Source organism: Leptonychotes weddellii, chromosome 6 (genome assembly GCF_054177405.1).
Source record: "Leptonychotes weddellii isolate Sample4059 chromosome 6, ASM5417740v2, whole genome shotgun sequence".
In the NCBI taxonomy this organism is placed as follows: Eukaryota; Metazoa; Chordata; class Mammalia; order Carnivora; family Phocidae; genus Leptonychotes; species Leptonychotes weddellii.
This window is the reverse complement of record NC_138374.1, coordinates 60,861,256-60,881,041: the sequence shown is the minus strand read 5'-3', so window position 1 is coordinate 60,881,041 and position 19,786 is coordinate 60,861,256. Positions and strand designations below refer to the sequence as shown.

General features: G+C 43.3%; 1 protein-coding gene and 1 non-coding gene across 4 annotated transcripts in view; both read right to left on the bottom strand.

Annotated features, from left to right (window-relative positions):
- Window positions 1-6,426: 6,426 nt before the first annotated feature.
- RAB4A (RAB4A, member RAS oncogene family) overlaps window positions 6,427-19,786 on the bottom strand; it is a 46,602-nt gene continuing 33,242 nt past the window's right edge. Inside the window, exons 4-8 of one of the 3 annotated variants that reach the window (XM_081824234.1) lie at window positions 19,615-19,677; window positions 17,864-18,018; window positions 16,618-16,713; window positions 12,296-12,432; window positions 6,427-8,139 (exon numbers count right to left, since the gene is read on the bottom strand). In XM_081824234.1, coding sequence (XP_081680360.1) covers window positions 12,317-12,432; window positions 16,618-16,713; window positions 17,864-18,018; window positions 19,615-19,677 — 430 coding nt within the window. In that variant the 3' untranslated portion in view covers window positions 6,427-8,139; window positions 12,296-12,316. The remainder of the gene's footprint in view (window positions 8,140-12,295; window positions 12,433-16,617; window positions 16,714-17,863; window positions 18,019-19,614; window positions 19,678-19,786) is intronic. The other 2 variants (XM_031035291.2, XM_081824236.1) reach the window with 2 other exon arrangements.
- On the bottom strand, window positions 9,424-9,498 carry TRNAQ-CUG (transfer RNA glutamine (anticodon CUG)). Its single transcript has one exon. It is a non-coding gene; the product is annotated as a tRNA-Gln (tRNA).

Here is a 19,786-nt window from a genome sequence, read left to right as displayed (position 1 = left end):
CGATGCGGGGCTCGATGCGGGGCTCGATGCGGGGCTCGATCCCAGGACCCTGGGATCATGACCTGAGCCAAAGGCAGATGCTTAACGACTGAGCCACTGAGGCGCCCCTCTTAAGTTTTAAATTGTATGCTGTTCTAAGCTGCATCATGAAATCTTGTGCCTACCTGCTCTGTCCCACCCAAGAGGTGAATCATCCTCTTGTCCCGCATATCCACATTGTACGTGCTACGCCCCCATGAGTCACCGAACCCCTTGGTTATCAGCTTGGCTGTTGTTGTATTGCTGTGCTTGTATTTGGGGAACCCCTATTTCACTTACTAAGGGCCCCAAAGCACAAGGGTGGTGATGCTGGCAACTTGGATATTCTCCTACTGTGCCTAATCTACAAATTAAACCTTATCATAGCTATGTATATATAAGAAAAAACATAGTATATATAGAGCTCAGTACTATGTGCAGTTTCAGGCACCCACTGGGGTCTTGGAATGGATACCCTGTGCTGTACTTTGATCAGAGATCCAGTGAGCCACCAAAGGAGCACTCAGCAACTGGATTTCTCCAAGTGTAAAAGTATAGTTCTCATAGCTCAGACAGGGTGCAAGTTTGGAAAATCAGGTAAAAACCTGTATAAACAACTTAAAGAGAGACAAAGTTCAAGTTTCAGGTAAAGCAATTTAATCTTCAAATTAGAGTAGGAAAACTATTTGCGATTCCTCTCCCCATTTGAAAAGGCAGGAGGGTCCAAGTTTTCAAGATCTAATTATGGCTCTGGCTTCTCCAACATGGGGACTTGTCAACTGTAACAGAGTATGTAATTGACAAAATGGAGAGATTTGACACATTTTGCCCCCAAGCATTTGTGACCCGTCATATAACGCTTAAGACACCTGAGCATGCCTAGGTTCTAAAAGCAGAGGCTTATCAATAATCCTCAACTGCTTCTGACAGCACTCAAGCCTAAAGCTCTTCACGAAGATGGAGAGCACAACTTGAGTACCTGCTTGCCCCCAGGCTGTACCGTGAGGTACCAGGAGGCCAACCATGAGTACAGACAGAATTCCCAAGAAATACTCATCCAAATTAAAAAACCTGCTGCCTAAACGTCAAAGCTCTTACCCCTAGAATGTAAAATAACTGGATAACTCTGTTACCCAAATTTCGGAAAGGGAGTAGGCTGCACGAGGACATATGATTCTAGACACTTTCATTATAATGTGTCTTGGAGAAGATAGTTTTGGACTGAAATTCTGGTGTGACTCATCAGCTTCAAAAACTTGGATGTCCAAATGTCTTCCCTGGTTTGGGGAGTTCTCAGCCACTACATAAAAAAAAAAATTTTTTTTTAAAGATTTTATTTCAGAGAGAGAGAGAGACAGTGCAAGCCTGAGGAGGGGCAGAGGGAGAAGCAGGGAGCCCGACTTGGGGCTCGATCCCAGGATCCCCAGACCACGACCTGAGCCAAAAGCAGCCGATGCAGGACTCGATCCCAGGACTCCAGGATCATGACCTGAGCCGAAGGCAGATGCTTAACCGGCTGAGCCACCCAGGCGTCCGGGGGAGATTGTTTGTTAATTGTGTTCCGTAAGTCCCGTAGGCTTTCTTCATTCCTTTTCATTCTTTCTTTGTTTATCTGGGTAATTTCATACCATGTGCCTTTAAGCTCATGGATTCTTCCTACTGTTCATTCCAGTCTACTGTTGAAGCTCTCTACTGAATTCTTCGGTTTAACAGTTGTATTCTCCAGCTCCAACATTTGTTTGGTTCTTTTTTATGTTTTCTCTTTGTTGAACTCATTTTGTTCTTGTGTTTTTCTGATTTTGTTAAACTGTTTGTTTTCTTGTAGTTCTCTGAGCATCTTCCAGAACAACTGTTTTGAATTCTTCATCAGGCAATTCATGTATCGCCATTCCTTTGGGGGTCAGCTACTGGAAGTTCACGGTGTTCCTTTGGTGGTGTTGTGTTCCCCAGTTCTTTGTGATCCCTGTCACCTTGTGTAGGTGTATGTGAGTTTGAAGAAGCAGTCACCTCCTTGACTTTATGGACTGGCTTCTGTAAGGGAAGACTGTCACCCGTGAAGGGGGGCTGCTGGAGCGTGCTGTCCCCAGGACTAGTAGTGCAGGGTACCAAGTGCGGGGGGTGCGGCAGCACCAGGTCTGACGCTGCAGTAGTTCAGGCCACTGAGGCTCACAGCATCAACTGCGTGGTCCTTGGCAAGCACTGGGCGGGGGTAAGGGGGGGGGCGTCTGCGGTGGCTTCAAGGGCTGTCGGGATCCTCACTGATGACTTCAGGTCCAGTAGCTAGGGACCGGGGCGGGCAGCAGCGGCCAGGCTAGGCGTGTGCACATACTTGGCTGTGGGAGCCAGATGCAGGTGTTGGTGTCATGGCCGGGGCTGGGGCCAGAGCCAGCGACAAGGGTTTGGGCCAGCTGCAGGCCCAGAAGCATGCAGCTGGGGCACCCCGGCGGTTGGTGTGCACTTCTCTGGCTGCAGGATGGACCAGTGATTCGAGTCTGGTGGCCTGTGAGTGCACAGCTGGAGCGGCTAGGGGCAAGTGTGCGCGTGGCACTGGGGGTCAGCTACGGCATGGGGGCGGGGGGGTTCGGGCTGGCATCTTGCACCCGTGGAGCTGCAGATCCTGGGCTCTGGCAGGGGCACTGGGAGGGAGCAGAGAGGAACCCAGGCATCTGGCAATGGGGCAAACAACAAAGAATGAAATCTGCGGGGGGCCCACGTGGGTGAGCCGCAGGGGTGCGAGCCGCCGGGGTCCTCTGCAGAGCAGGTCACCGGCAACCGTGGCTGCTACCGACAGCCCTCGACCCGCTGCCTTGTTCTGAGCCGTCTCCAAGGTCTCAGCGTTGCCGGCCTCCGGGTGGGGTAAAGCTGAAGCGGGTCCTTTGTGTGGTGCCCCCAAAGCCTAGGGAGACTGGTCCTTCCCTCCACTCTCCCTTCCCTGCTGAGAACTCTTCCCAGCTGGGGAGTCCTCACGGTGCTGAGCAGTGCCGGCCTAAGAGGAGGCAAGAACGCAGGCAAAACGAAGCTGTTTCTTCTTCCCTTTTCTGATGGTTATTCTCAGGCTTTCTGTCCCACTGTGTTGACGTTCTTAAGTGGACTCCTGAGCTCTCTTGGAGCTGATGTTGTGGATAGCTGTCTAAAGCTGTCCAAGTGGATCTTTGTGGGGGCAGGCTGGGCTCTTCCACCTCACCAGCTTGGTGATGTCATGTGAAAAGGGCTCTAGGAGTTATGAAACTCCCTCCCAGCCAGAAAGGGAGTTAGCAGGATCATATGACCATCCTTCGGGGATTTTGCAAAATCGGATCTCGCAGTGCATAGACTGGCCATCCGAGTACTTTAGAAAGTCCTGGGGACAGAACTGACTCATCTGTGCCTTCCACAAGCCCTCCATTGTGCCGGGCCTGGGCACACTGAAGGCAGCCCTGTCCTCGGGAGGTCTCAGCCCAGGAGAGAAGACAAGTAAGGATAAGAGAGAGAGAAACGTGATCAGTATCAAAAGCAAGGTTAGGTCAGAGAATGCCAAGAGCAGAGTGTGTCTGCACATGCGCAGGGGCGGGAAGGGGCTTAGAGAAGGCTCCCAGCAGAGGTGCTACGGCGCCCCCTACAGGACAAGCGGGCTGAGCTGACAGACTTGCAGAGCCGGTGGGGGTGCGTCACAAGGGAGGAAAACACAGTCCATGCAAAGGCACAGAAGCAATGGGAAAGCAGGGGCATTCGGAGAAACGTGAGCGTCACAGAAAAGCACCATTCTCCCCTGCAAACGGGCATAATACGTACTACGGGGTATGTGATGTACATTTATGGCCATGGAAACAAACAATGACTCTTCTGGAAAAGGGAATGATGCGGGAGACTTACTCTGAAGTACTCCTATTACAAAAAACAAATTCGATGTAAAACGATTTGAGCTCCCCCCCCATACAGAAATCAGCATTTTATTTGATGCTGTGCTGGCCGTCCTGGCGTCCCTGCTGCAGGCACAGGGGTCCCCGGGGCCAGGGACGGCGCTGCCGGCACAGTTAGCCACACGCTCCGAAAATACGGTACGGAAGATGTGCATTTTGCTTTCTCAGTACCTGCCAGAAAATTTTATATAATTGCAAGATAAGAAAAAACATAACCATCTTGGCTTTGTATCCGTGTCTTTTAAGAAGTTCTCAATGGTGGGGCGCCTGGGTGGCTCAGTCCTTATACGTCTGCCTTCGGCTCAGGTCACGATCCCGGACTCCTGGGATCCAGACCCGCATCAAGCTCCCTGCTCCGCGGGAAGCCTGCTTCTCCCTCTCCCACTCCCCCTGCTTGTGTTCCCTCTCTCGCTGTGTCTCTGTCAAATAAATAAAATCTTAAAAAAAAAAAAAAGTTCTCAATGGTATGGTGATTATATAAAATTAAAAAGAAATTCTTTTCAGAGATGCATACCGAACTAGTTTGGGGTGCAATGACAAATGCCTTGGATGTTTCCAAATACTACAGCATTGAAAAATGGGGCAAAGGTAGAGCAAAGACACACACAGAGGTTCCCTGACCGCACGATCGTCCTCTCACAGTAAGCCGTATTTCCTCACCTGAGAGGGTGATGGCTGACACTCAGCCACGGGTCTTCCTGAATCTGCTGGGTGTCCTCACAGAAATCCCTCTCGAAGTCTAAAAACAACTCCTTGAAGAATTTAATATAATTGGGAAGTAACCAAGAAACAACTGGGACAAACTCCGATTATATGTATATGAACAGGTAGAATGATTAGGAAAGGGACTCACTTTACAACTGGCACATAAAAAAAAAAATGATTAATAATTCACAGGTGTTTTAAGGTCCCTCTAAATCTCCCCTCCAAAAAAAGGAAAAAAAAGGGATAAATTTGACAGAAAATGAAAAACCACCTACTGTGTTGCAGTTTGAATTGCTAATGATTTAAATTTCTAATTTCATTTTTAATTTTTTAAATTAAAAAAAAATTTATTTGGCAGAGAGAGAGCATGAGGGGCGGGGAGAGGGAGAAGCAGGCTCCCCACTGAGCAGGAAGCCCGATGTGGGGCTCAATCCCAGGACCCTGGGATCATGACCTGAGCCGAAGGCAGACGCTTAACCACTTGAGCCACCCAGGCGCCCCTATTTTTTATTTTTTAAAAAGATTTTATTTATTTATTTGACAGAGAGAGAGAGCGAGAGAGAGCTTGCTCACACAAGCAGAGGGAGCAGCAGAGGGAGAGGGAGAATCAGGCTCCCGAGTAGGGAGCCCGACTCATGGCTCGATCCCAGGACCTGGAGATCATGACCTGAGCCAAAGGCAGATGCTTAACCGACTGAGCCACCCAGGTGCCCCAAGTTTCTAATTTTAACACCAGATTCTTCATCACTCTGAATAATACTGATCTGCTAGGAATCCATGTTCCTTAAGATTTCATAAGTCACAAAAAATAGGTTTTTAACAAAACCATTAGATTCCTAAACTGCAACGTTCTTATTTTCACTAAATGCTGGACTTGTAAAAGAACAATTTCAAGTTTAAATGGAGCTTAGAATATTTTTCTAGGAAGACCGAAAAAATATTTTACTAGAGATGTGAATTAAGAGTATCCTGAAAACCTAGAAAGTTGTGGAAAATGTATACATAACATTTACTAGACTATAACATATATTTGGGTTTTGCCGATTCCTGGCAAGGAGCTCCTAAAACCCTTGAAATTTCCTGTGATGGGGTGTGTTCTGTTAGTCACAAAACATCCCCTCTGGGCACGCTGGGGTTTATGCTCATGAGGTGCCGTAGGGTGGGGCCCCTTGAGCCTCAGGATGGGACTGGTCACCAGAAAGACCAAATCATTAGAGGGGCTGGAAATTTTAGCTCCACTGCCTCCATTTGGGAAGGGTGGGGGGAAGGCTGGAACACGATTTGATGAGTCTCCAGGTTGGTGAACAAGAACACATCCTTGGCTAGGAGGATGGTGCACCCCAAACTCCAGGGGGACAGGGGCTCCTGGGCTCGGGACCCTTCCAGCCTGGGCCCTATGTATCTTTTCATCTGGTTGTTTGTATCCTTTGCAATAAATCAGCATTCTAGCAAGTAAATGGTTTTTCTCAGTTCTGTGAGCCATTCTAGCAAATGAATCAAACCCAAGCAAGGGGGTTGTGGGAATCTCAGATTTGTAGCTGGTTGGTCAGAAGCACAGGTAACCTGCTTGCTCCTGGCGCTGAAGTGTGCGTGTGCGTTGAGGGGCAGGGCAGACCACGCCCGGAACCTGTGGGATCTGCGTTATCTCCAGGTGGATAATAATGGGAACGGAATTGGCCACCCCGCTAGGATCTCTGCAGACTCAGAGAATTGGTTGAGGGTGCTGGAAAACATTCCACTGAGCAACAGTAAATTATCTTCCTTCTTCATTTCTCCCGAAGGCTTTTATTAAGAACCACCATGGTTTGGTTCTCCAGCAACTTTTATTGGTCAAAGGATGTGGAATTATATGCAGGACCTGTGGTTTAATGAATAGGCTCATTTATAAACCAACTTAACATCTTATTTTAAAAATTCTTGCTTTTGAATAAGCCGATGTGGTAGAACAGACATGCTCCTATCCCATGCAAAAAGCTGTTCAAAAGTGAGCAGCCTGCAAAACTACCATAAATGAGACATTGAATCGAATGTTCTTCCAGCCAGGTCCCAGAAGTAGTTCAGTCTGAGAATTTGCTTCACATTCTGACTTGTCAAAATGAAATATCCATGGCATTAAAAAAAGCAAAATTAAAATACCCCAAACAGATACATACTGATATTTTTATCCAAGTCACTTTCCAGAGTCTGTGATGCCACTGTGCTCTGTTGATTAAATCAAACAACAAAAGCAGTGGGCAGCTTCTAACTGAAAGGTAATGAGATCTACCAATCAGTCTGCAGCTAAAAGTCACAGTGAAAGAACATACAGAAGGTGAAGAATGCTTTTTAACCTTTAACCTTAAATAATACTGCATTTCAACTTTAAAGAAAAGTTCTATTATATGTTTTTTGCATTGACATTTTAAAATATTAGAACAAGTCTTTGTAATACAATATATATTATACTTCAATATACCTTAGGTGAATTAAAAACATGTCAACTTGATAACTGTAGTAAGGCATTTAAGTATTCAGCGAAAGCTATACAGAAATTTCTTAATGAGTGGTATTCCTTTAATACTAACTTGATTTAGTGGGTTTCCTTAAAATGAACACAAAACAATAAAAGACTCAAAAAAGAGGCAGTGACATCATACACTGAATCCCAGGAAAAGCACAGTAACAAACAACGTCTTCCAGCAGGGAGACCAGAGAGAGCAACCGGAAACAGGTGAGCAGCCTCAAATTACACCGTCCATCACATTTACGAAGAGCTGAAAGCAGAATCGACTTCCTAGTAAGTGTGGGAGAAGGTAACAGAATCCTTAGTGCCGATCACAGTGCCTAAAACACAGCAGGTACTCAGGCTATGCTTCCTGAACTGATCTGGATGAAGATACTTTCAAATCGCTGGAGTGCTGGACAGTGTGAAGTTCACGGAAAAACTCCATTTTTCATTTTATTTCCGTATGTGAGGAACTACTGATCTAGTATTTCAAGGGTGGATTATGTAAACACTTTGTGGACTGTGGCAAACGGAACGAAGTGAGCGCCGCACTGGCCATCAACGCCAGAGTCTTTGACTATCTGGTCCTAAAGAGTACGCTGTGCAAGATACCTGACATGATGATCAAAGTACACCTCACCATTAACAGATTTCAGTTCGTATGATTAAAAAAACACAAAATTTTAGACTGCATTTAGAGCAGCATTCTATCATACCCTACATCAGCTACCATGCTGTGGAGACAGATTGTACAAGAGTATACACAGCACACAGTCAGGACTGAAACCAAGAGCAGAAGGGAAATAGGAAACAGAAACTTTTTACATACATGTACACACCTAATGGTACTGTCCATTTAATGAGATTGGTTATTATATGATTTGCTCTGCCACATCTACGGGCTTACATAACACCCCAAATTATTTTTCTTCGCACAAATATCTACTTCTGTATAAAGTAGAAAAAGATGGTGGTAAAAAACTTCTTCTTCAAGGTCCGACAACTGTGTCCCAAATACCACTGTATGAACACCTAAAAAATATAAAGAGTGATTTAGAAATATGCATAACTATAAAAGTACAGACAAATATAGCTTAAAGTCCCACAGGGACTTAGTGAACGTAACTTCCAACTTTACTTAAACTTACCTACACCTGTTAGATAATATGGTAGGAACATAAAAAAGTCCACTGTGGTAAATGGGAAAAAGGAAGCTTTAGAAAGGTAAAAATCTCCATTTGCGAATTTTATATATAAGCCTTCTATTTTAGCCACACATTTAGACTTCAGTTTACCCAAAATGTCTCCTTATGGATACAAAGGCAGAAAAATCTCTATCCCAATTACTCCCACCACCTACCACTCTTCCTTTCTTTCTGACCATGAGCCTAAGGATTTCCTATAGTTTAAATTCTTTCAAGCAGAACATCTTTTTTAATTGGTAGAGTTTAATCTACCATTTCCTATTTGTCCGCTCTGTTCTTTCCTCCTCCTTTCCTCCTTCTGCCTTCTTTTCGATTATTTAGATTAATTATGTGTTTATCCCATTTAAATTCCAAATTTAAATTTGGCTTATTAGCCAAAACTCTTTGTCATATTATTTTAGTGGTTGCTTTACGACTTTTTTCTTAATAAGATTTTGGCTTTCTTTGAGCAGTTTCAGGTTCACAGCACAAGGGAGGGAAAAGTCTATAGATTTCCCATATGCCCCCTGACCTCACAGATGCAGAGCCTCCCCCATCAGCGACATCCCGAACCAGAGAGGTACATCTGTTACGGCTGATGAAGCTACACTGACACATCGTCATCACCCAAAGTCCAGTATTTACATTGTGGTTCAGCCCTGATGCTGTACATTGTATGGGTTTGGACAAATATATAATGACATGTATCCATCATTACGGTATTATACAGAGTATTTTTGCTGCCCCAAATATTGTCTATGCTCTGTCTATTCATCCCTCCCATCCCCAAACCCTGACAACCACTGATCTTTTTATTATTGTCATAGTTTTGCCTTTTCCAGAATGTCATAGTGTTGGAATCATACAGTATGTAGCCTTTTCTTCAGATTGGTGTCATTCACTTAGTAATATGCAAGGAAAGTTCCTCTCCACTTTTTCATGGCTTGATAGCTCATTTCTTTTTAGCACCAAATAATAGTCCATTGTTTGGATGTACGCAGTTTAGTTATCCATTTGCTGAAGGCCATTTTACTTGTTTACAAGTTTTGGTAATTACGAATAAAGCTGCTATAAACATCCATGTGCAGATTTTTGTGTTTTCTTTGCTTTTTTTCTTTTTAAGTAGGCTCCACGCCCAACGTGGGGCTTGAACTCATGGCCTTGAGAGTCAGAGTCACATGCTCTACCGGCTGAGCCAGCCAGGGGCCCCAGATTTTTGTGTTTTCACCTCCTTTGGGTAAATACCAAGGGAGTGAGACTGCTGGACCATATTTACAGATATGTTTACTTTGTAAGAAGCTGCCACACTGTCTTCCAAAGTGGCCGTACCATTTTGCATTCTCACCAGCAATGAGTAACAGTTCCGACTGCTCCACATTCTTGCTAGTATTTGGTGTTGTCAGCGGCCTGTATTTTGGCCATTCTAACAAGTATGTTGTAGTGCTATCTCATTGTTGTTTTAATTTGCATTTCCCTGACGACATATGTATGCTGTGCAGTATCTTTTCATATACTTACTGTCTTCTTTGGTGAAGTGTCTGGTATAGTCTTTGGCCCATTTTTAAATTGGGTTGTTTTCGTACTGTTAAGTTTGAAGGGCTCTTTGTCTATCTGGTAACAATCCTTTATTACATGTCTTTTAGAAATATTTTCTCACGGTCTGCGGCATCTCTTGTTGTCTTTCCTCGAGCAGAAGTTTTGTAATGGAGTCCAGCTTATCAATGAGGTCTTTCATGGACCTTTGGTGTTGTATCTAAAAAGTCTAGGTTTTTTTCCTACGTTATCTTGTAGGAGTTTTATAGTTTCATGTTTTACATTTGGGTCTATGATCCATTTTGAGTTAATTTTTGTGAAGCGTGGAAGGTCTGTGTCTAGATTGTTTTTTGCATGCAGATGTCCAGTTGTTCCAGCAACCTTTGTGGAAGAGACTGTCTTTGCTCCTTCATCGAAGATCAGTTGACTATACTTATGTGGGTGTATTTCTGGGCTCCCTATTCTCCTCCACTGATCTATTTGTTTCTTCTTTCATCAATACCAAACTGTCTTGACTACCGTAGCTGGATAGTGTCTTGAACTCCAGCAGCCAGTCCTCCGACTTTGTTCTTCTCCTTCAATCCTGTGTTGGCTATTCGGGGTCTTGCCACTCCATAGAAACATGAGAATCAGTTTGGTCTTCCTCATATAGATCTTGTACATATTTTGTCAGAATCATACTTAAGCATTTTCTTTTTTTGAATGCTAATGTAAAGAGTATTGTTTTTATTTTCAAACTGCACTTGTTCATCAGTGATACAGAGAAAAGTGATTGACTTTGTCTACTAACCTTGTATCCTGCTATATAACCGTGCTGTATAAGCGCTTAGGTAGGAGTCTGTGGATTCTTTTAGATTTTCTACATTATAGATGAGCATGTCATCTGTGAACAAAGACAGTTAACTTCTTCCTTCCCATCTGTATACCTTTTATTTCCTTTTCTTATCTTAGCTAGAACTTCCAGGATGATGTTGAAAAGGAGTGGTGGGAGGGGACATCCTCACCTTGTTCCTTTTAATAGTGGGAAAACTTCAAGTTTGATGATGTTAGTGGTAGTTTTCCGTAGATATTCTTTACCAAGCTGAGGAAATTCCCCTCTATTCCTAGTTCACTGAGAATTTTCATCGTGAATGGGTGTTAGATTTTGTCAAATGATTTTTCTCTTGATAGGATCATATAATTTTTCTTCTTTAGTTCATTGATGTGATGGATTACATGAACTGAGTTTGGAACACTGAACCCGTTATGCATACCTGGGATAAATCCCACTTGGATGTGGTTTATAATTCTTTTTGTACATTGCTGGATTTGATTTGCTAATATTTTATTGAGGATTTTTGCATCTATCATGAGAGATATTGGGCTGTAGTTTTCTTGTAATGTTTTTGGTTTTGGAATTAGGGTAATGCGGGCCTCATAGAATGAGGCAGGAAATACTCCATCTGCTTCTCTCCTGTGAAAGAGATTGTAGAGAAATGGTATAATTTCTTCCTTAAATGTTTGGTAGTATTCACCAGAGAACCCATCTGGGCCCGGTACGTTCTGTTTTGGAAGATTATTATTGGTTCGATTTCTTTAATAGATGTAGACCTATTCAAATTGTCTATTTTTTTCTTGAATTTTGGCAAATCATGTCTTTTAAGGAATCGGTCTGTTTCATTTATGTTATCAAGTTTGTGGGCATAGAATTATTCATAGTGTTCCTTCATTATCCTTTTAATGTCCATAGGATCTGCAGTGATGTCCCCTCTTTCATTTCAGATATTAGTAATTTATGTCCCTCCCCTTTTTCTTAATTAGCCTGGTTATAGGCTTGTTGATTTTATTGATCTTTTCAAAGAATCAGCTTTGATTTTGTTGATTCTTCTCCACTGACTTTCTAGTTTTAATTTCATTAATTTCTGCTGTAATTCTTATTATTTCTTCTGCCTACTTTGGATTTAGTTTGCTCTTCTTTTTCTAGTTTCCTATTGTGGACACTTAGATGACTGATTTTAGATCTTTTTTCTTTTCTAAGTATGCATTCAATGCTATAAATTTCCCCCTAAGCACTGCTTACATGGCATCCCCCCACATTTTGATAAGTTGTGTTTTGAATTTCATTTAGTTCAAATGTTTTTAAATTCCTCTTGAGATTTCTTCTTTGACCCATGAGTTACTTAAAACTCTGTTGTTTAACCTCCACATATTTTGGATTTTCCAGTTATCTGTTAATGACTTCTAGTTTAATTCCACTGTAGTCTGTATGATTTCTATTCTTTTAAATTTGTTCAACTGTGTTTTATAGCTCAGAATGTGTATTCCACTGTTGTTGAAATATTTAATTTTAATTATACAATCACCTCTGGGTTTCATAATGTAGCTGCAAAAGCAATGACAAGCTGTATAGTTAAGCAGGTGTAGAACTCCCGAGCAGTGAACAGAGTTTAAGGTAAGAGGGCCAGCACAGACGCTGTGATGAGAGCACCTACCTGTACACTCTGGCGCTGCTCCTAACAACCACATTCCTGAGCGCTTGGGGCCTGTGCGCGACGTGGTGACCGCAGCTGTCTCAAGGCGGCATCCCCATACTGAATACCAGAGCCCATTCTTTCTGGGTCCAGCTCACCTGAGGACCAAGCAAGTCTTCTTTAAAAAAAGCTTCTATGTTTCTGTGATCCCAAAAATATACTAAGTGAAAAAAGCAAAGTGCAGAGCAGCACTGTGTATAAACAGTTGGTTTGAATAATAAGGAAAAAATATATACATGTTTTCTTGTATGGGCATAAAAATATCTTTGGAAGGAGACAAGAAGAAGTGAGAATAGGGGCGCCTGGGTGGCTCAGTCGGTTAAGCATCTGCCTTCGGCTCAGGTCGTGATCGCAGGGTCCTGGGATCGAGCCCCACATCGGGCTCCTTGCTCAGCGGGGAGCCTGCTTCTCTCTGCCCCTCCCTCCTGCTCTGCTCTCTCTCTCTCAAGTAAATAAATAAAATCTTAAAAAAAAAGTGAGAATAATAGCTGACTTCAAGAAGGAGTTTTAGATGGCTTGGGGACAGAAGAGGGGTTGTAATGGAGGGAGACTTTCACTGTATCCGCTTTTTATTTTTTGCATTTGGAATTATATGAATATATTGTGTATACAAAGATAAATTAATTTAAAATTAAGCTACAAAGAGACCATTTCCTACTTACCAGACTGGTAAGAACCCAAGTATGATAATACACCCTGTGGACATGGCTTCAGTGAAATAAGCACTTTTATTCATTATAGTGGGATTAAAAATTGCTACAACCATGCTAGGAGGAATTTGACAGCCTCTACCTAAATTCCAAATGCTTATGTTCTTTCACCTAGCAATTCTACTTCCGGGAACTTATCCTATACATACACTCCACACATGGGAAATGATATATAAAAGGTTATTTACTGCAATATTATTTGTGACAGCAAAATGCTGGCAATACTCCAAATGTCCAAAGTAGACTGGTTAAATCATAGCAATACAGACAACTGAATATTACACACACACACACAACATGTATGTATGTATGTGTATTAGCATACATATGTATATGGAAGTCTCTATATGTTCATTTAATGATCCACAGGTCTAGTAAGTACATAAAGCAAGGTACAGAATTTATAGTATGTTAAGGTTTGTGTAAAAAAAGAGGAGGAGGGGGGCCCGGGTGTCTCACCTAGTTAAGTGACCCACTCTTGATTTCAGCTCAGGTCATGATTTCAGGGTGGTGAGATGGAGCCCAGCATCAGGCTCCACCCTTAGCAGGGAGTCTGCTTCTCTCCTCCTCCCTGTGCCCCTCCGGAGGCTCACATGTGTGCATGCTCTCTCTCTAATAAATAAATAAATCTTTAAAAAAAAAAAGGAGGAAACAGCAGTTTTTGAATCATATGAATGTACTGCCTGTTCCGAAAATTTAAAGTACTGCTGAAAAATTTTAACTTACACCTTTATATTTTTTCACCTAGATGTAATTATGATTTTGATGATCTCAGAAGAAATACATCTTGAAAATTTTCTGAGTCAACTTATATGTACTATATCCATGGATGCAGTATTAAGGTAGCAAGGTAATTAAATAAAACCTTGTGCTAAGCTTAATAATACTCAACACCAAGCCAATTTTAATAACAATGTTACAGAGTCTTTAAAAGTTAACAGTTGTTTTTGTGACAAATTTAGTAAAAAAATTTTTTTGTTTTCAGATCAAGAAAATCCACAAGGATGAAGTGTCCCTCTCTTCCATCTGGGCCCTTGACCCTCTCTCCCTGCACCTCACCCAGCACCCTACTGTCTCTGTCATCTCTCCACCCTCCTCTCCTTTCCCTTCCCTTGTTTTCTCTCGGCATTCACACATGCTAACATTTCTTCCATCACCAAAACCTCTTTAAGTTAACCCTTTGGACCCTACTATACCTTTTCTTTTCAAGAGAGGAGTCAACACTCACTCTACTTTCTCACCTCCTCTTTGTTCCTCAATTGCTGTCTTCTGTTTTCATAATTCTACCGGAGCTGTTCTTGATAAACATGCCCAGTGACTTCCTATTACCCATCCCAGTGGATATTTTTTAGTTTAGTTCTTAGCTGAGGAGACTGTTCTCTATTGCATTTGATAGTGAACAAGTTTTTGACTCTCTTATCGTTTTGGCTGAAATGATACCCACTTTCCCCTGGTTCTTTCCATACATCTCTGACCATTTCCTTCTCTTTCTCTTTTCTAGGTTCCTCTTCTCCATCTCTGTCTCCAAGGTTCTGCTTTTGATCACTGCTTTTCTCATTCTCAACTGCTCTCGGATGATCACATTCCTTTCATAGTTTCAACTACTCCTAGGTACTGATGGCTTCCAAATGTATACGGCCAGCCCAGACTTCTCCCCAGAGCTTATGAGATAATCCCATGGCCTTGTGCCAGTGGTACTGCAAAGGGAACACGTCCAGAACAGAATCATCTACATCCCCTGGAACTGCTTATCCTCTGGTTTAATGACATCTCTTTCCCAAGTTACCCAAGTGTGACATCTAGTTACCCTTGGCTCCTCATGCCTTCCTGACCCCACCTCCTCACCACCACTCCCCACCCCCAAATCAGTTGCCCTGCCCTATTTAGCACATGAGTCATATGGTGCTACTACCAAAATATTTCTTGGATTCATCTGTATCTCTTCGTCTCTACTTCCACATCCTCCTTAAAGCTTTCATCAGTCATCGTTTACTCGGATTACTCAAAAATGCCTTAATTGGCATCCTGGTCTCCTGTCCTTTCAATCTGTCCTCAACATGGCACCTACATACATGATTTATCTCAAGTCCCAACCTGACCATATTGCTCACTGCTTACCATCCTTGAATAGCTTCCAGTCCTCTACAATCAATCACATAAGAGCACTTTTGGAAATGCTGAGGCCTAAACCATACTTAAGCCCAATTAATCAGCATCTCGACAGGTGGGGCCTGGGATCTGAGTTTTCCTGCATCCCAGGTGACTCTAGTGTACAGCCAGGCTTGAGACTCAGTAACCCACAAGATAAAGTTCCAGATCCCTGATGAGAATCACTAGCCTGGCTGCCGCCTCTCCAACCTTCTCACCTGCCATCCCACCGTAGTCTCTCTGTTCTAGTGATTTCTACTTTCCGGTTACTTTCAAATCATGCTGTCCCTCTGCTGGACTAACCTCCTCCCCACTCCCTTAGCCAGTTCACTCTTCCTCACATTGTGAAAGACTGAGCTCGGCTGTCACCTCCTCTTGGAACTCTCTCGGACACGACCTCCATGACCTAGCTAGGCAGGTTCCCCTTCTCTGTGTGATCCCAGGATCCTATGCACCCTTCAGTTATTGTACCACCACACCGTATTGTAATTATTTTTTGCTGTCTCCCATGAAAGAGGTTCTTGAGGGCAGGGGTTATGTTTAAATCATTTTTGTATCCCAGCACCTGACAAAGAACAGACATTCAGATATTTGAGTGAATCAATTAAAAAGTGAATGTCCACATATAATTTTGGTAATCTTTAACTCAACTTTATTTTTTTTTAAAGATTTTATTTATTTATTTACTTGACAGAGAGAGAGCACAAGAGGCGGGGAGCAGCAGGCTCCCTGCTGAGCAAGGAGCCTGATGCGGGGCTTGATCCCAGGACCCTGGGATCATGACCTGAGCTGAAAGCAGCCGCTTAACCGACTGAGCCACCCAGGCGCCCCAAAACTCAACTTTAATAAATGACAATTACAGAGTATTTTGTCAGCTGCCTAAATTAGGATTATTTTAAATTCACTTTTCCTGAAGCAACAAATACAACACTAATGAGACCGGTTACTACTGAGGCACACTCAGTTAGCTTCAGGAATAACTCTCCATGATGCCCAAGCTGCAAGTATCAACATCACGCACGTATCTATAACTCTCCTAATCTCACACAGGCGGTCCCCCATCATGCCACGGGACCACTGGCCCAGCAGGGCTAGCGAGGTGTTGGCAGAGACTGGACGAAGATCCAATCTTCCTGCTCTAAGCCGTGGACCACAAAAGGCTGGGGTTCTAAAAGCAAACTGTCGCCGAAACCCTGACTGCCCATCCTCTTTCACCAGTGGTGCAACAAAGCCATTCTGGAAAAGTGGGGCCCTTGCCTCAGCCACGGGGGCAAGGCCTTCGAGACCGTAAGTGGCAATTTGAGGTTGGCAGGGGTAGAGAGAATGCTCTTTGACCAAATCACGCCTGGAAAATTAAAAAGTGGTACTCCTGAGCTAGAGAGTAAAATATGCTGAAGACAAGTTTATTAATGGAAAGCCTTTTACCTGATTCAATTTTGTTAAGTATTTTTCTCGCACATTGTACAAAGGCCTCTTCCACATTCTCCCCCGTTAGTGCACTTGTTTCCAAAAACATCAGCTCTAAAAGTGACAGCAAACAAAATGCGAAGCTACGTTTAGAAGGCGATCACAACTGAGGTACCAACAGCCTGTTGAGGATTCTCTCCGAAGAGCAGGCAAAATGGAATCTGTTACTTAAAAACCACATATTTCTGCAAATACAGAATCAATAAATGTCAATATATTTTGTTAAATGCTAGAAGAACTCTCAGCCTTCCTCACCAGCGTCGGGTATCTTGTGCTGGCCCTCGTCTACTGAAGATGCACGGTGAGGAAGCAGGCTGCCTGAAGCCGCCCTGCGGTCAACACGAGACGAATATTCTCCCAATACTCTTCACGTCACCACAGATACCACGGGGCGGGGGGGGTGCTACACTGCAGCTTCTCATCCTGCCGGTGACGAGGTCCTCCCTGGACTCATACTTTTCTTACCCACCAGAGCAGTTACTAACCCTTGCTTCTGTATTTACAAGCTCACGATAGCTTCTGTTCTTCTCACATGCTTATTTTCTTAGCATAAAACCAGTCAATTTGTAAGAATATAATTTGGTAGTCCTAGAGTCCAACTGAAAATCGAGACTAGGATATTTTAAGTTCTTGACTGGTTCTAAAAATTAAAGTTCTTTAAAATGTCTCAATTCTGATCATTCCGTATCTATAAGCAACCATTAATTTTATGTGTCATTCTCTGGTTTTCTATATGGAAATTCAGAGAATTTTCAAAGGCATATAACCAAATGACTTCAATTTAACGTAAGTAAAATAAAACCAATGAACCCAGTATTTCTTCCACCATTTTCCCCTTCTATTTAGAACTAACGTTTTACCAAATTAGCTCCAAATTACATTAGAAAAAAGGACAGGCCATCATGCGATTAGGGCCTTTAAAAATTATTACAAACTTAACTTTAGACCAAGGCCTGTGCTTAGACCAAAAAGTCATAACAGAATATTAGTACATTTGCTTTTATCATCATCATAACCTTTGTAGGCAGAATGCAGTATAGTGAAAATATGCTAAGTAAGTCTAACTTTACTGAAAACACTGGGAAATTTCACATTTCTTGAGTAACGTTTAATCTTAAAATTCCAATAGGTGTAAATTCAAAGCAATGTTATTACCCCCAAATCTGCCCATTTGAAAAGCAGTAGTAGGTAAAAGGTCACTTGCCATTTTCTTGAGCAAATCTGGAAGCTTCTAAGAAAGTAACTTCACGATCTGCATCCAGGTCCTTCTTGTTCCCACAGAGGATGATCACAATGTTCTGACTCGCTAGCATTCTGGCATCTGTTAACCAATTAGTAAGCGCATTGTAGGTTTCTCGGCTGCGTAATATAAGATTGTGAAAATAGTACATGTATTTTATAAAGCTAGCAACTCTTTCCAGTCATTCACACTACTCACACACTGCTTTTGCACACGTCAGGGTAATGTCGACAACCTTTAAGGTAACACAGGTAGCCTGAATGCCCCATTACACACCATACCACAGGGTGTGATTGTTTTGTTTCCAGAAAAATGAAACCGCAAGTCAGATATTTTGCTGTTTGATTTTGCCCGATCAAGATGCAAAAGGAAACAGATGTTCCTTTATTCATTTTACAAATATTTACTGAGCTCTTAACTCTTAGCTCAATTATGTGCGGCATCGGTGAGCAAGATCTAACATCTGCTGCATTTACCAGCTCTGTGCAATATGGCGGTACTTTGTTCTGGAGGAATTTATCACGTTCTTTATAAGGACTCTGTGACACAGACTCTATCCCCCTTTTCCATGAGAAACCCGAACCCAGAGAGTTTGATTAAGTTGCCCCAAGTCACACAAGCAGCCAGCGGCAGAGGCAGGGCTTGACCAGGTCTGTCTAACCCCAGGACCAAGTCTGAGATCTACTGTGTTCGGCTCGGATACATCTGGGGATACGTCTGCTCTGCCGGCGCTCCCGGACAGCCGAATGACTTGGCACGTTGGCAAGCTGAGCCTTCCACCACCTGAGCAAGTGCGGGCGGGCTGGGCCAGGAGCTGCCCGCTTCCTCGCCAGTGTGCCTCATCACGAACACGCAGACTGGGTGTGCATCACAGCAACAGCGACACCCTCTCAGCTGCGCAAGTTCCTACCCAGACGGCCACCAGCGGATAGGGTGGAGATGACATTTTTAAGGTGGTGCCAGCAAACACTGAGATCGGCACTGTCTGATGGGACTTCCAAGGACAAGAATGTTCTATAACCCACACCGTCTCATACAGCAACCACCGGCCACATGTGGCTGCTGGGCACTTGAGATGTGGCAGGTGAGACCAAGGAGCTAAGTTTTTAATTTAATTTGTGATATGTGGGTGATAGCTACACACAGGACAGTGCACTCACATTCTTATGATGTGCCAAGAGCTCTACATTAACCAATTTAACCACCTGAGAATCGCATAACACAATCATTACTCCATATAATAGACAGGGAAACCGAAGTCCAGAGAGCTAGAGCACCTTGCCCGAGGACATCACACGGCTAGTAACCTGCACCTGAGGTCTGAGCCCAGGCAATCGGGGCGCAAAGCCTGTGCCCTCAACTTTCATCGATGTCAATTACTTCTAATAATTTACCATACGTAAACTTTCACTTTGTGAACCTTGAGGAATATATCAAAGCATCAAAGCATCATGCTAAAAAACACAATGAAACACTAGGGATGCTTTATGTATCTAAAACCTCACCCAAAGATTTCCTTACCGGTTAAGTAGTGGTAGGGGTTGAATCAAACACCTCTAAGACCCCAAATGAAAGGACTGAGGGGATTCTAGATTCCCAGCCACACTGCCTTCCCTGACACGCAAAACACACACTACACGCAGGTGCGTCTTGGGAAGACCAGACTTTGGGGAGCAGAGCCCCAAGCTGCCTCCCCGTGGGGGAGTTCACATTACCTGGTGATGTCATAGACGAGGAGCGCTCCTGCAGCACCTCTGTAATAACTTCTCGTCACAGACCTGAAAGAATTATACTGCTTTTACTTCCAGCCAATCGAGATCCTTTACTACTGAGCACTGTCACCCATTTTTCTTTGTAAACCTTGACACGGGGACAGACGTTGCTTAA